The sequence below is a fragment of the Bombus pascuorum genome, chromosome 3 (assembly GCF_905332965.1).
Source record: "Bombus pascuorum chromosome 3, iyBomPasc1.1, whole genome shotgun sequence".
Taxonomy (NCBI): Eukaryota; Metazoa; Arthropoda; class Insecta; order Hymenoptera; family Apidae; genus Bombus; species Bombus pascuorum.
The window spans coordinates 11,056,131-11,068,388 of record NC_083490.1 but is presented as its reverse complement, the minus strand read 5'-3'; the positions used below and the strand labels follow the sequence as shown (position 1 = coordinate 11,068,388).

General features: G+C 36.2%; 1 protein-coding gene across 4 annotated transcripts in view; it reads left to right on the top strand.

Annotated features, from left to right (window-relative positions):
• Nucleotides 1-12,258, top strand: part of LOC132904871 (monocarboxylate transporter 10-like) — a 288,582-nt gene that overhangs the window by 180,779 nt on the left and 95,545 nt on the right. For all 4 annotated transcript variants that reach the window (XM_060955673.1, XM_060955669.1, XM_060955672.1 and 1 more), the window contains 2 exons: nucleotides 6,069-6,191; nucleotides 7,194-7,367. In XM_060955673.1, coding sequence (XP_060811656.1) covers nucleotides 6,069-6,191; nucleotides 7,194-7,367 — 297 coding nt within the window. The remainder of the gene's footprint in view (nucleotides 1-6,068; nucleotides 6,192-7,193; nucleotides 7,368-12,258) is intronic.

The window sequence follows — 12,258 nt, the reverse complement described above, 5'->3', positions numbered from 1 at the left end:
GATTATTCACGGTAGAATCGATAGAAATTTAAGAGGAAAATAGCGAATCTTCCTTCTCGTCCACGGAGAAAGGAATATCGAAGGGAAATATAAAATTGTCTCTTTGATCACAGAGACAGAGAGGATTTTAAATTACACGTGAACGAACGTTGAAACGTTCTCTGCGAGAAACGAGTTTTGTTCCGGCAGTCGACTGTGGAGAAAATTAACCGTAATGTGCCTAACTCGTGCGATCCGGTAATTAATTATGAAGGTAAACTAGTTTTGAATATCCTGGCTTTGTCCTTTTCAAATGGAATCGAGAGAAGAACAGGATGATAAATTGGAAAGACATTTGACGTGGAAATTAATTCCCTTTCATTTCCACACCAAGTTATAATACCATTTATTAGCTTTACTTTTGAATCAGCCTTAGTTCAGTCATTATTTGTTTGGATTGTTCCAATTTCTTGTATTTCAAGGCGACTCCAACTTGACACTCTTTCAAGTTGTCTGTTGAAAATTTTCTGCCCGTCGTCCAACAACCAATAGGATCTTGTTCCGAAACAAAATCACTTGGAAATGAAAATTACTAAAAACATTTTCGTCATTTTAGTCTGCCACCGTCGAAAATCTACGAACACGAGACAAGCACCATTCGTTACAATCCAACACTATACAATAATTATGTTACGTCTACTGACTCTCCACCTAAACCAGGCCACACACTGCGGGCAAAATGGCATCTAGATGTCTACACATCCTTACTGCGTACCCTCAATAGTCTTCAGGACCCACCATAAATCTTGGCATTTTCATAGTTAAGGTCCTTCAGACCAAACAAGCATCTTTTATTTCGAGTGTTCTTTACATTTATTGTTTACTACGGGAAGACACGGGAAAGTTAGTTTTTCTCACGTACGATGCTTCCCACTAGCAACTTTCTATCGAGAGCGGCTAAGACCCCTTCTAGTCCACGAACTTTCTTATTATCCAATCAGAAGCAATGTCTACTGCCCCCACTTTCCTAACCAAAAATGTCATCAACAAATCCGATGGTCCCGTGCGCTAGACACACCCATCACTAGCTTTCCTTCGCCACAGCATCGTCACTGAACTTCACTTATTCTTCAGCGTTAGAATAGTCAACATATCTTTACCGGGTTTCTACCCTTAGATCAATCACCTACTTAACTTGCACATACGCACCAGCGTAACTAGCTTCTATATAAAGTTGTTGGAATAAACTGTAATTTATACGTGTTAATTCAGTGTATACGTGGCGGCACTCGACAGCAAAATACCACCACTCGACACTAACTAGTGTGGTTAGCGCCTTAGGTTACGAACGTTCGTTCGGGACCCGGGTTCCAATCCCGGTGACCGGAGTCCGAGTTTTCTTCCACGGCATCAAAAATGAGAAGAAAAATGCAGCAGTCCCCCAGCAGCGACACCGGCGACCCGCAGTAGAACCTGTCTCACTCTACACACGAGCAGTAGCGCACTATCACCGCAACTATACCGGCCAGACAGCAACAAACAAACATGTACACCTCATATACTCAATTGAACCACCCCTATTATCTTAACAGAAATAAGGGGATCGATCAGTTCGTGGCGTCGATTATCTAATCGTAACGGGAATTTACGACTCCCGTTGACGTGCTTTCTCGTAATCACGTATCTCCGCGAATGGTCGAATAAACAAATTAATAATAATTAAGTTCTACGACTAGTATTAACAATGCTTCTGTTGCTAAGAAATATTCTTATACAAAGGCTGCAAAAAGTGTTTTGCACGCGTTATATCTGTTATAGCACTTGAATACCAGTCTCTTGGGTTTAACTGTATTAAATTTCCCACCATTTAGTAGTATGATTTCTCGTGACTACGGAAATTGGAAGGTGCATCCATGTTTTTCTTATTTCGAGAAGAAACTATATTTAACTTGACCATATTAGATCTAAGTTGGTTCTTTCGAATAACAGAGAGAATTGAAATATCTGCAACGACGTATCATCGCTACTCTTTATTTTTACGCGGTGAGGAAGCTTTCGATGGGTCCAGGAGAAAGGGCCATTTTCCAACAGCGACCAGAAGAGCGTAATAAAAATGCAAACAGCGAGCGTCGCTAAAATTCTACTTTAAATTGCTTAAAACTTCATTAGCCCTGTAAAGACGAATTTTACGAGGAACTTTTGCTGTTTGCGGAAACTTTGCCGTTGTACGTTGTAATTAAGAGGAGAAAAGAAGAGAAAGGAAAAGAAGCGGAAAGGAACGTTCAGCGATGCCGGCACGAACGGTCGTGCCATAATTAAGAATACGTGTCACGCCGATTCCTGTTCTTTTTTTTTCTTTTTTTTACTTGCTTTTGCTTTGGTTCGCGCTACTTAAATATTTTCTTTTTAACTTTTTTCTCTCCTTTTTTTCTTACAAGCTGTGCTCACGCGAGCTCGTTTGCGAATCGACATTAAGAAATTGTTTCCCATGGCCGAAAGACAGATGGAAATTCAAATTGCGCGGTTTTGTTTCCTATGGCTTTTGAAAATTTCCCGTGTTTCCGAAAATGTTCATCGTAGAGTATTATAGAAGGATATTATATAAAACAAATAATATAAACGTTTTAACTTGTGACGTTTTCACGTCTCACAGTTTGCAACGACGTCGTTCCTCCAAAGTTTAGTTAGAACAGGATAGAATTTCATTTGGCGAACGGATTGATCTAGTTTCAATCTCTTCTGTGAATCCAATTCTGAATTCACGCGAACTCACGAGTATATCGATGCGAGTCGTGTTTCAATTGATTCGCTAATTAAATTTTCTATGCGAATTATTTTTAATTTTTAGTTTTTAATTTTTTATTTTTTATTTTTTAATTCAGTTTTAATTGAATTATTATTCGCGTATTTCATTAGCAAGAAACGTGTTTATCGCACACATATTGCGTGTCCACGTTTTTTGTAATTTGAGTTTCTCCACGTACATGATAGTTCTCCAATTAACAGTTAATTTATGCACTATAAAAGTCATGGTTATGTCTACTTCATAAATTTGTCAAAAGTAATATTTTTGTATTTCGTATTTAAAAATATTTTCAAGGACCACGATCTCCACCTTCGTCATTTTGTGTTTCTAAAAAGGGACCAATGCACAATTTTTAGTCAATTTTATAATAGCATCGATAAATACAATGTAAAATGTTTTTATTTAATTATAAATTACCATTGAACTTTCAGAGCTGTTTCTCTAGAGAATGCAAAACGTGGACAAACAATATGTGTACTATAAGTCATCGATAGGTGCGAAATAATGGAGGAACACTATTTTTCCAAGATTTTTTCTGAACATTTCTTCGGCTGAAAATCATCGACCCGCTTTCTTGAACCCTCGACCACAAGACTGCTGACCCTCGTTCTCACCCCATAGCAACTAGCATCTTCTTTTCATGAGCACTTTTATCTAACCCACTTGACTCTCCTTTTTCCTCTTCATTTCTTTCAACTCGTTTCATCCCCGGTCCGTGGCACAGGGTTGCGATCTTGCAAGACGAAAACATCGTGGATACACTGAATACTTGTCTCTCTCTCTCTCTCTCTCTCTCTCTCTCTCTCTCTCTTTGGAATCAATTTTGTAACACGTTGAAAAATTTTCCATTAACCTCGAATTAAATATTTCGCGCGCTGTAATGGAAATTCTGATGTAAAACAGAAAATATAGAACGGATGATGAATATTTGTGTATGGAGGTTGTATAGCAATAAAAAGTCGAGAATTAATGGAGTTTATTACGTACAGTGATGATAGAAAAATTGGGAAATTGTCGGAATAAATAGGAATTAAATTTCATGTTATTGGTCTTTGTACACGTATCACAGAATTTATTTATTATCTTTTTTTTACATTGTTACGATTCAGTATGTGTTAGAAGTAGTTTGCAGGATTTACAGTGAAGCTCCATAGGTATAGGAAATACGAAAATTTTATACTCTGTAGAAACTATATATCCACAACATTTAATTTCTTCGATTAAAGCTCCTTTTTCAATATAATCATTTTAACAAAACTGTACTATGAACTTGGTAGAATCTACAGTATAAGTTCTGTGTTGTAGCCTTAAGAGGCTCAAGAGAAACAGAAATTAGTATTTTGAATATCGAGATCTCGTGACTAATATTAATAAACGTCGGTTACAAAGTCCGTGATTATAATAGAAATATCATAATGGAAACAATACAAATTAGGAATAAAATATAGAAATGGCAGAGATTTTTAGAAGCTAAGAAAATGATATAAGCAAGTAATATAACAAGGAAAGCAAAGTTTGTATTTTCATGCTGTGAAACTTAGAAAGACTTTGCAAGTACGAATTTAAAATTGTAGAACAACTGTAACGATAACATTGTTTGACAGTGGGAATTTCAAATTAGTAGAAATTCGTGATATTTAATATCGAAATGACAGTAGATTCGGAAGACGGAGGTTCCAGCAGCAACAACTCAAGCTTATAGGATTTTCCAGTGATAATTTCGCGAATGTTGGACTAGATAGCGATAATTCTAGGATCAGGGAACTCGGTAATGACAGTCGTGGGGTCGTACAATTGGATAATGCTAATTTTCAGATCACGAAGCCAATAAACCAATCCTAATTCCTTAGAGAATTCAACAATAATTATTTCAAAAGCAAAAATACAGCACAAAATTAAATATCGTTAATTTCATAATTATTTTAACACGTTGTAACCTGCACGCACTAAACTATCACGCGTCACTATCACCTAAAATATAACAGTCTCTTAAATTCCAATTTAAAATACTAAAAAACTCATCTACAGTTCCTAAGAGATAATGACAATTCATAGCATAAAAGATATAACTTAGAAAAAACGAAGCTGGCACCCCGCTGGGGGTAGCCACCCACATGCTATATTTATTTTTATTTTATTTTTTTTTTTTTTCACCAATAAGATATAACACTTTACCAAATGTCCTTCAGGACAAATTGTACAAAAACCAAAATAAAAATAATTAAAAAAAAAAAAAAACAATTCATAGTACAATTTCAGATACAAAAGTGAAATAGAAAGTCGAGTAACAGTATCCACATAATTATTCAAAAAAGTAGAAATGAAATGCACAAAGCAAGTAACATTAACTTCGCTGCAATAGTTCTAAATCTATTTAAAAGCTGTGAAACGAAATTCTAATTGAGTTATATCCTCTTAAATTCCAATTTAGAATGTTAACAAAGCCTTCCCTATTTCCTAAAAACGTTACTCACAATAAAGTACCGCAATTCGCGATATTAAGTTCACGAAACGTAATTTTAATCAAACGTAATTTCAATTTGCCTCTTTTTCCTGGAGGGTTCGTCTTCAACGATACCGAACTCACAATAAACAGCGTTTATCTTTATCGCTCGGCTTAGCCAGCGCACAAAACGGGTCGTGCCACGTAAATTCATTGGACGCATCTGCGAGCCAGTTCTCGGTGTAATTAAGTCCTGCAAATATATCGTCGAATTACGCAAAAACAGTGGTGCCTAATCCGCCAGGGGTTAATCCGCGCGTAGCCTTCTTAATTTACATTCAAGCGAACGTAGCGTCGATTACGAAAGTCACGGCATTTCGTATATACGCAGGGCTCAGAAGCCAATCAGTGCAAGACTAAGATAAATATAGTTTTTACAAATTGGTTTTGAACAAAATTTGCCACGCCAGTGAAGATGCGAAAAATGATTTTTATTACGAGATAACGTACAGATGAACTTAACTGCAAGAGACGCGAAAGAAAATCACCATTGTTCTTTAAAAGAAATCAGAGCGAATTAAAAAATTGTGTCTTGTGTCAAATGTCAATTGAAAAATTTGAATATATCGACCTATGCATTTGTCCGGATTTTGATTTCCCTTTGAGGTTGACGCTCGTGTTTTCTGATTTATTAATAAATATTGTAATTGGAAACAGTTTAACAATAAATTCGTTTTTAAATTGTCTCATTCATCCCCAAGGCAAGTTAAATTTACGCTGATTCGCTTCTCAATGTTTCATATATTCATGTAAAAATGGTTGCTTCTCTTCTGATTTTAGATACTCGAATGCGTTACATGGACGCAGAGGGAAGTCTGCATGATGGTATGATCGGAAATAGTAATTGGGTGCTCGGTGATTTGAGAAGTCTTCATCGTTGTGTGCCAGCCTTTCGTCGTCCAGGTAATTAAATACGTGTCTTTCATGCTAGAAAGTATTTCCATACTAAATACAAATTCAATACTATTTCAATACTGAATCGGGTTAAAGTATTCTCGTTAGATCGCGGATGTTTGTGCAACTTTTTTTGGATTTCACTATTGCTTATCCCTGAAAGTCAATATCAAAACAATTTCATACTTATATCAATATATTTAAACAGTAAAAGGTATGAGCGTTTCTCTTTCGATACTTGAGGTATTCTTCCTGCGTATTACATGCATTCTATACATTTTTACAATTTCAAATTCCCTATAAATGCACAAGCATCGACCATGCAATTATTATAATTAATAAATGTCGATAAAAAAATTATTACTTTCTCTAAGGGGATAGATTATCTGCAACTTGTTAACCTTGGAAGACGAAAAATCTTTTTATTCGTTGAATAGTAAAATTTCATAATGAAATTTCTCCAAATTAATTTTTAAAATCAATTTTTAACGTACAAGAAATTTTAATTCAAATGGAAATTCTAACTCATTCTAGATATCACATTTTAGTATAAAATATTACGAGATTGGATGTAACAGGGTTACAATAGCGTCTCGCTCTTGCACTACAAACGAATCGAACTTTTGTACCCTTTATTCACAATTCTCATCCAACACACACACACACACACACACATGCGTGTACCCATATACGCAGTTTGAATTTGGCACTACAGGGACACAGTCGGTTCGATCCGGATAAAACCCAACACAAAAGATAATACGCGCACGTATCCTTTTCCGTGCAAGCTACAGTATAATTTTATTATCTTTTATGTATATCATGCTTTTTACGAATAAAGTATTAAAAAGAAAAAATATTTAAAAATATAGAAAAACGAGAAAACATCAAAAAGAATAATAGAATTGATTCGTTAATTAATTACTATGCTCATGGCCAAGCGGACGAAAAAATTCGCTCACACGATCCATGTAAAAAGCAATCGTAATTAAGGCTAATCTTTCCCTTCAGGCATAGACGTCGCCGCCATGCGAACACATTTCTATCCAGAGGGTGGCTGGGGATGGCTGGTTTGCGCAGCCGGGTTCCTCGCCCTGTTGCTCACCACTGGAATGCAGCTCGCTTTCGGGCTTCTTCATGTTCACGCTGTGCGACGATTCGGCGAGGAACATCTCATGGATCTGGGTACGTTTTCATACATCTTACACTTTCTCCGTCGGACAATATTTCCTCCTTCGTGGACCCGTGACAACCAGAGGAAACTTCACCCTGATAATTTTCCTCGGTGAAACTTTAGGCTTCCGAATAGTACGTTCTAAATGATGCTTCTTTCTAAAGTCCTTTTATTGCTTGCGGTTTATGAATTTCTGTGGAAAGAGGAAAAAATATTGTTGCGACGTTGATCCTAGGAATTCTTGGGAATCTCGGTTTGTAAATGGGAAGCCTAAAGTGGGAAAAATATATCCGATAAAAATAGAAAGATTTTGCAAATTAGTAAAACGTATTTATCTTCTTAACCGATGTTAATTATACGCTGCTTATTTATTACGATGAAACATAAGTGTAACATATACAATCGCTCATGAAAATACTTGAACATTTATCACAGAAATCTTTTTGTGGATATATTGGCTTGACAAATAAGTTATCATTACCATTTAATGACAAAATCCGCAATCACTTAGTTGCTAACCCAATATTACGTGAGTTGTACGAAACCTTTCGAAATTTTGTTAGCGCTATAATGAAACACGTATGGTGATTGCAATAGTAAAATTTGAAACTAATGCTATCGATAAATATCTTTCAAATTGTTTCAAATAAAAATAAAATCTAAAGATAAAAATCTAAAATCTCTAACATAAAGATAAAAATCTTTCAAATAGATACTTTCAGATCTGTCTCAAATTTTATCAACATAACCACGATATTATAATATTTTTAAATGTTCGAATGAGCGTAGATCGATGTATCCGAAATTATCCTAAAATCGAAATGCAAAGGTATACAGTTACTTCTGCATCATTTTTATCGTTTATCATGGACATTATAAAAGTAGCGAATGAAAAAATTCGCACAAGTATATTTACGAGCAGAACGTCTCTTCAAAAGTTAGGCAGCTTACAGCGCAGCGGGTGGATACTTTCTTTGAAGCAACTGTGAAAACTCCGATCGTAAGGTTACAAACTCGTGAAAAATTCATACGTGGCGACAAGAGTTAAGTGCTGTCTGCTGTTCCACCGTAGGATTGATTCGATGATTCTTTCGTAATCGCGACGGATCGCATGAAACTTTCATTTCGCTAGAATCGAGTCGAGTTCGGATGATATCGTTCGTTTAAGTTTCTTTGTAGATGTTACAATGTACACACACACATACGGTCTATTATCAAATTGATTTTCTATTCAGTCGATTAATCCTCTCTGTAATTGACATAATAATTCAACGAAATACCCGATACGAGAATAGCTTTTTAATTCAACTTTTCGAGTAGTGTTTGGTTCGAAGCAGTTTGGTAGACTATACACAATGAACTTTTATTTAAGTTTTAGATGTAACGAAATTAACTCTGCTCTCAGTTTGGAAACAAAATAAATTTCTAATGTTTTAAGAAAATATTTTTCTCGTGCAAGTTAAAACGAGAAGTCAACGATTGGATAACAGCTTTTTTAAAATTCCATTCGCATTTATAATATCTGTGGCGTTCGAGTGAAAAAGTAAATAAAATGAATTATAAATCTTGTAGAGATACACTCGTAATATGTAGAACAAAATACAATGTAAGCTCAGGTGTTGAACTTTGAATATACTGTGCGAATCTTAGGTAAAAGAACGAGCAAGAAATGAAATCGACTTGTCTATTGGAATCATAAGCAAAAGGCAACGATGTAGAAGTATTAGCAGCGAAAATTTACGACGAAAATTCTATCGATGTTACTCTATTGACCAAAATTTCGCTTACATATTGAAGAATAAAATTTGATGAAAAATGACGCAACAAGGTTAGCCTAATCGACTGCAATAAACCGTTCCGCTCTGCTTTCAATTTATCGCAGAATAGAACGAACCTTTCGATGCACCATATTTCTCAATTTAACGCCAAAGACGTCAGAAAGTATCAGGCATCGGTATTCGTATTGGCCCGCTTTTCCGCTTCCTTTCACTGAAATCGACGTAACAGTCTCTCGAAATTTGCCTTTCTTTCACCGCGATGAATTATTTTGTCAAAATGCCGCGCGAAATAAAGCCGGCGTCCCATCGACGGGGATCTCGCCGTTGCTCCAGGGATTTTCAGCACGTCTCGCCGAACACCGCCGAGGAAGGATCCTTTCTTCGGAATATTTCAAACGTAAGAGCCGGTGCTCAACTCCGAAACGAAGATCTGCTGAGGATTTATTCCCGTGGAATCGTGCGTTTCTCTTCGCCCAGTTATTTCATAATGACAGCCAACTTGAATTTAAAATAATCCCTCTGTTCCTGTTCTCCTCTTATTCTTTCGCTAGCCGAGGGAAGCCGAGAAGGTAATCAAAGAAGGAAACACGAGATGAATTTCCTAGTTCGTTTTCGAGGTTCAGTTAGTCTGTATCAAAGGAGTTTTTCCTCTTTTTGGGGACGTTGATGAATAGCGTTGAAAATTCTTGCAGATACTTCCAACAGGATTCGTTGGGGGAAATTTGGAGGGAAGCTATGATCGGCCCGTGTAAGCTACGGCTTCTCTCGCGATGGTTTTGTTTTGCAAATTGCTCGACAAGTTTCTTGAAGAGGCCTATTTGGGAGCAATTCGATGGACTTTTAGAGATTTATCATAGCGTTTCACTTTTATTATCGCGGTACAGTGATGTGGGACAAATACTAGGTTGTAACATATGAAAGTCTCAATTTTCAATCTGTATTCAACGATTTAATCAAGATGTATGATGTTGATATTGCACTTAATATCATGTTAATTTAATACCAATAGTAGATTTACCAGAATATTCAAATCTCCAGAGTATATATAATATTGACATTACATATATTTAATGTAATATTTATTATCGAACAATACTACGTATAATGTAGTATTAATAAATAGCTTACAATTGAATGACCACTCTCTCTCTCTATATATATATATGTATGTGTATATATAACCACATATTTCAAACATCAAAAAATATTCCTCTTCGATACACGCTGCTTTCCGTTGGTATTATTGCTCGTTATAGTTATTGCAAAAATTCAACGAATTTTACCGTATACAGTACTTTACACGTATGATACAAACGATTCAACAGATTTATAAAACAATAAAAAAAAAAAAAACCATGGGAAGCATTCGATTCAAGTTAACATCACGAAGTATCCATATATTTATACTTATGAACTGCAGTGTATTTTCAAAAATTTCCTCAATCTCGAACCACATGTTAGAAATGCAACATACGTCGTTAGATTACCTTGTCAAGTTAAAAGAACGTGATATTCCGCTTAAATCCAGTCATCGCTACCAGATAGCGAAAAATAATTTGTCTACGTATGCGTTAAATAAAAAATCTGCATCTGCATTGAAATAGAAAATGTAACATTTTGTACGTTTACACGTATGTGAAATGGACGCCTGATCGTTAAATACTAAAAGTCATTTATCTCGAAACCACCTGGATATGTGCCTATTTAAATTAACACGGCGATATATTAAACCATAATATTTTTTATATAACATTTCTGTGATAAACCGTTATCCCTCTCACGGCCTGTAGCAAGCAGTATCACTGTTGGAAAGGAAAAAGTATTAGAGTGAAACGTTAAAAGTAACCCTGACAAACTCGAGGCCTACCGAGGGGAAAAGAGGCTTTCCCTTGCGGCGCGACATGAAATACGGAAGTCCCCGATAAGTCGAGGTTTATTTAAAGTCTGTGGGAAAATAATGGCCGCCGAGAGGCTCGCGAGAAAACGATTTGATCGAAGACTGAAGAAGCTCCGTGGACGGGCTGATAGATACTGGCGTTGTGGCAGCGGCGGTCGGGCTTATCGTTGACCTACTCTACTTAGTTATCTAGTATACATCATAGGCGGCGATGTGGTTGAAAAGTTCGATCGATCGATCGGTATATTTACGTGGTTTCCGCGTCCGTGGACTGACGACGGTGTAATTTATGGCGACCAGCATCGCAAAAATTACGATATTTTCAATACACTGCGCCAGCAGCTAATCTATCGTGACGTCTCGGTCGCCGCGCCAGTCGCCGATCAATCTTCAAAAGGTGTCGCGTAAAAGATATATCGTAACATCTGGCGGCGCTGGATATTTTATGTTGGCGAGTTTTGGTCTTTTGATCTGTCGATTTGCACGCTTACGCTCATAAATATCTGGACACTTTAGTTGATTTATAGTAATAGTATACGAATTTTATTGTATTGTATAAAAAACGAATGGGTAATTGGAAGCAACAGTTACTACTTTTTTATGGAATCGTCAGACTGTAACGTTCGATTAATTATTAATGTTAAGATTATTCAGTGGATGGATTTAAATAACTGCGTGAGCAAACTGCAAGGTATTGAAAGTGTATATATTGTGACTAGTAAATTACAAAATATGTGTTACAATGTGAGCCTATCCAGATCCTCTCTCTAGCAGCGTTACCCTTAGACTAAAAGCAACTGCCTCAACCAACATCGGACGTGTACCGCTTATGGCCTTTCCTAAACGCATTCTTTTGTCTATGCGCCTTCGAAGACCTTAGGCGGTTGAGAAACCGAAGACCAGATGTTGAGTTTTCTCAGAAGTGACAATCACTTCAACAATTAATGAGCGTGGTAATAATATATTTTATTGTTTACCATATATATTGCTACACGCAGACAGTAGACATGGAATAGTAAAATAAAGGTAGAATAAAATTGTGTGTACAGATGATTAAGTGAGAGTGCAAGGCAATAGGTAAAATAATTGTAAAGCGAGTTCCTCTTATACCCGGGAAGCTAAAAATAATTTATACTTACTACTACTACTACTACTACTACTACTACTAATTACTATTACACACATTTACTAGTTAAATATCAGAGATTCTACTGATATTATAGGTTT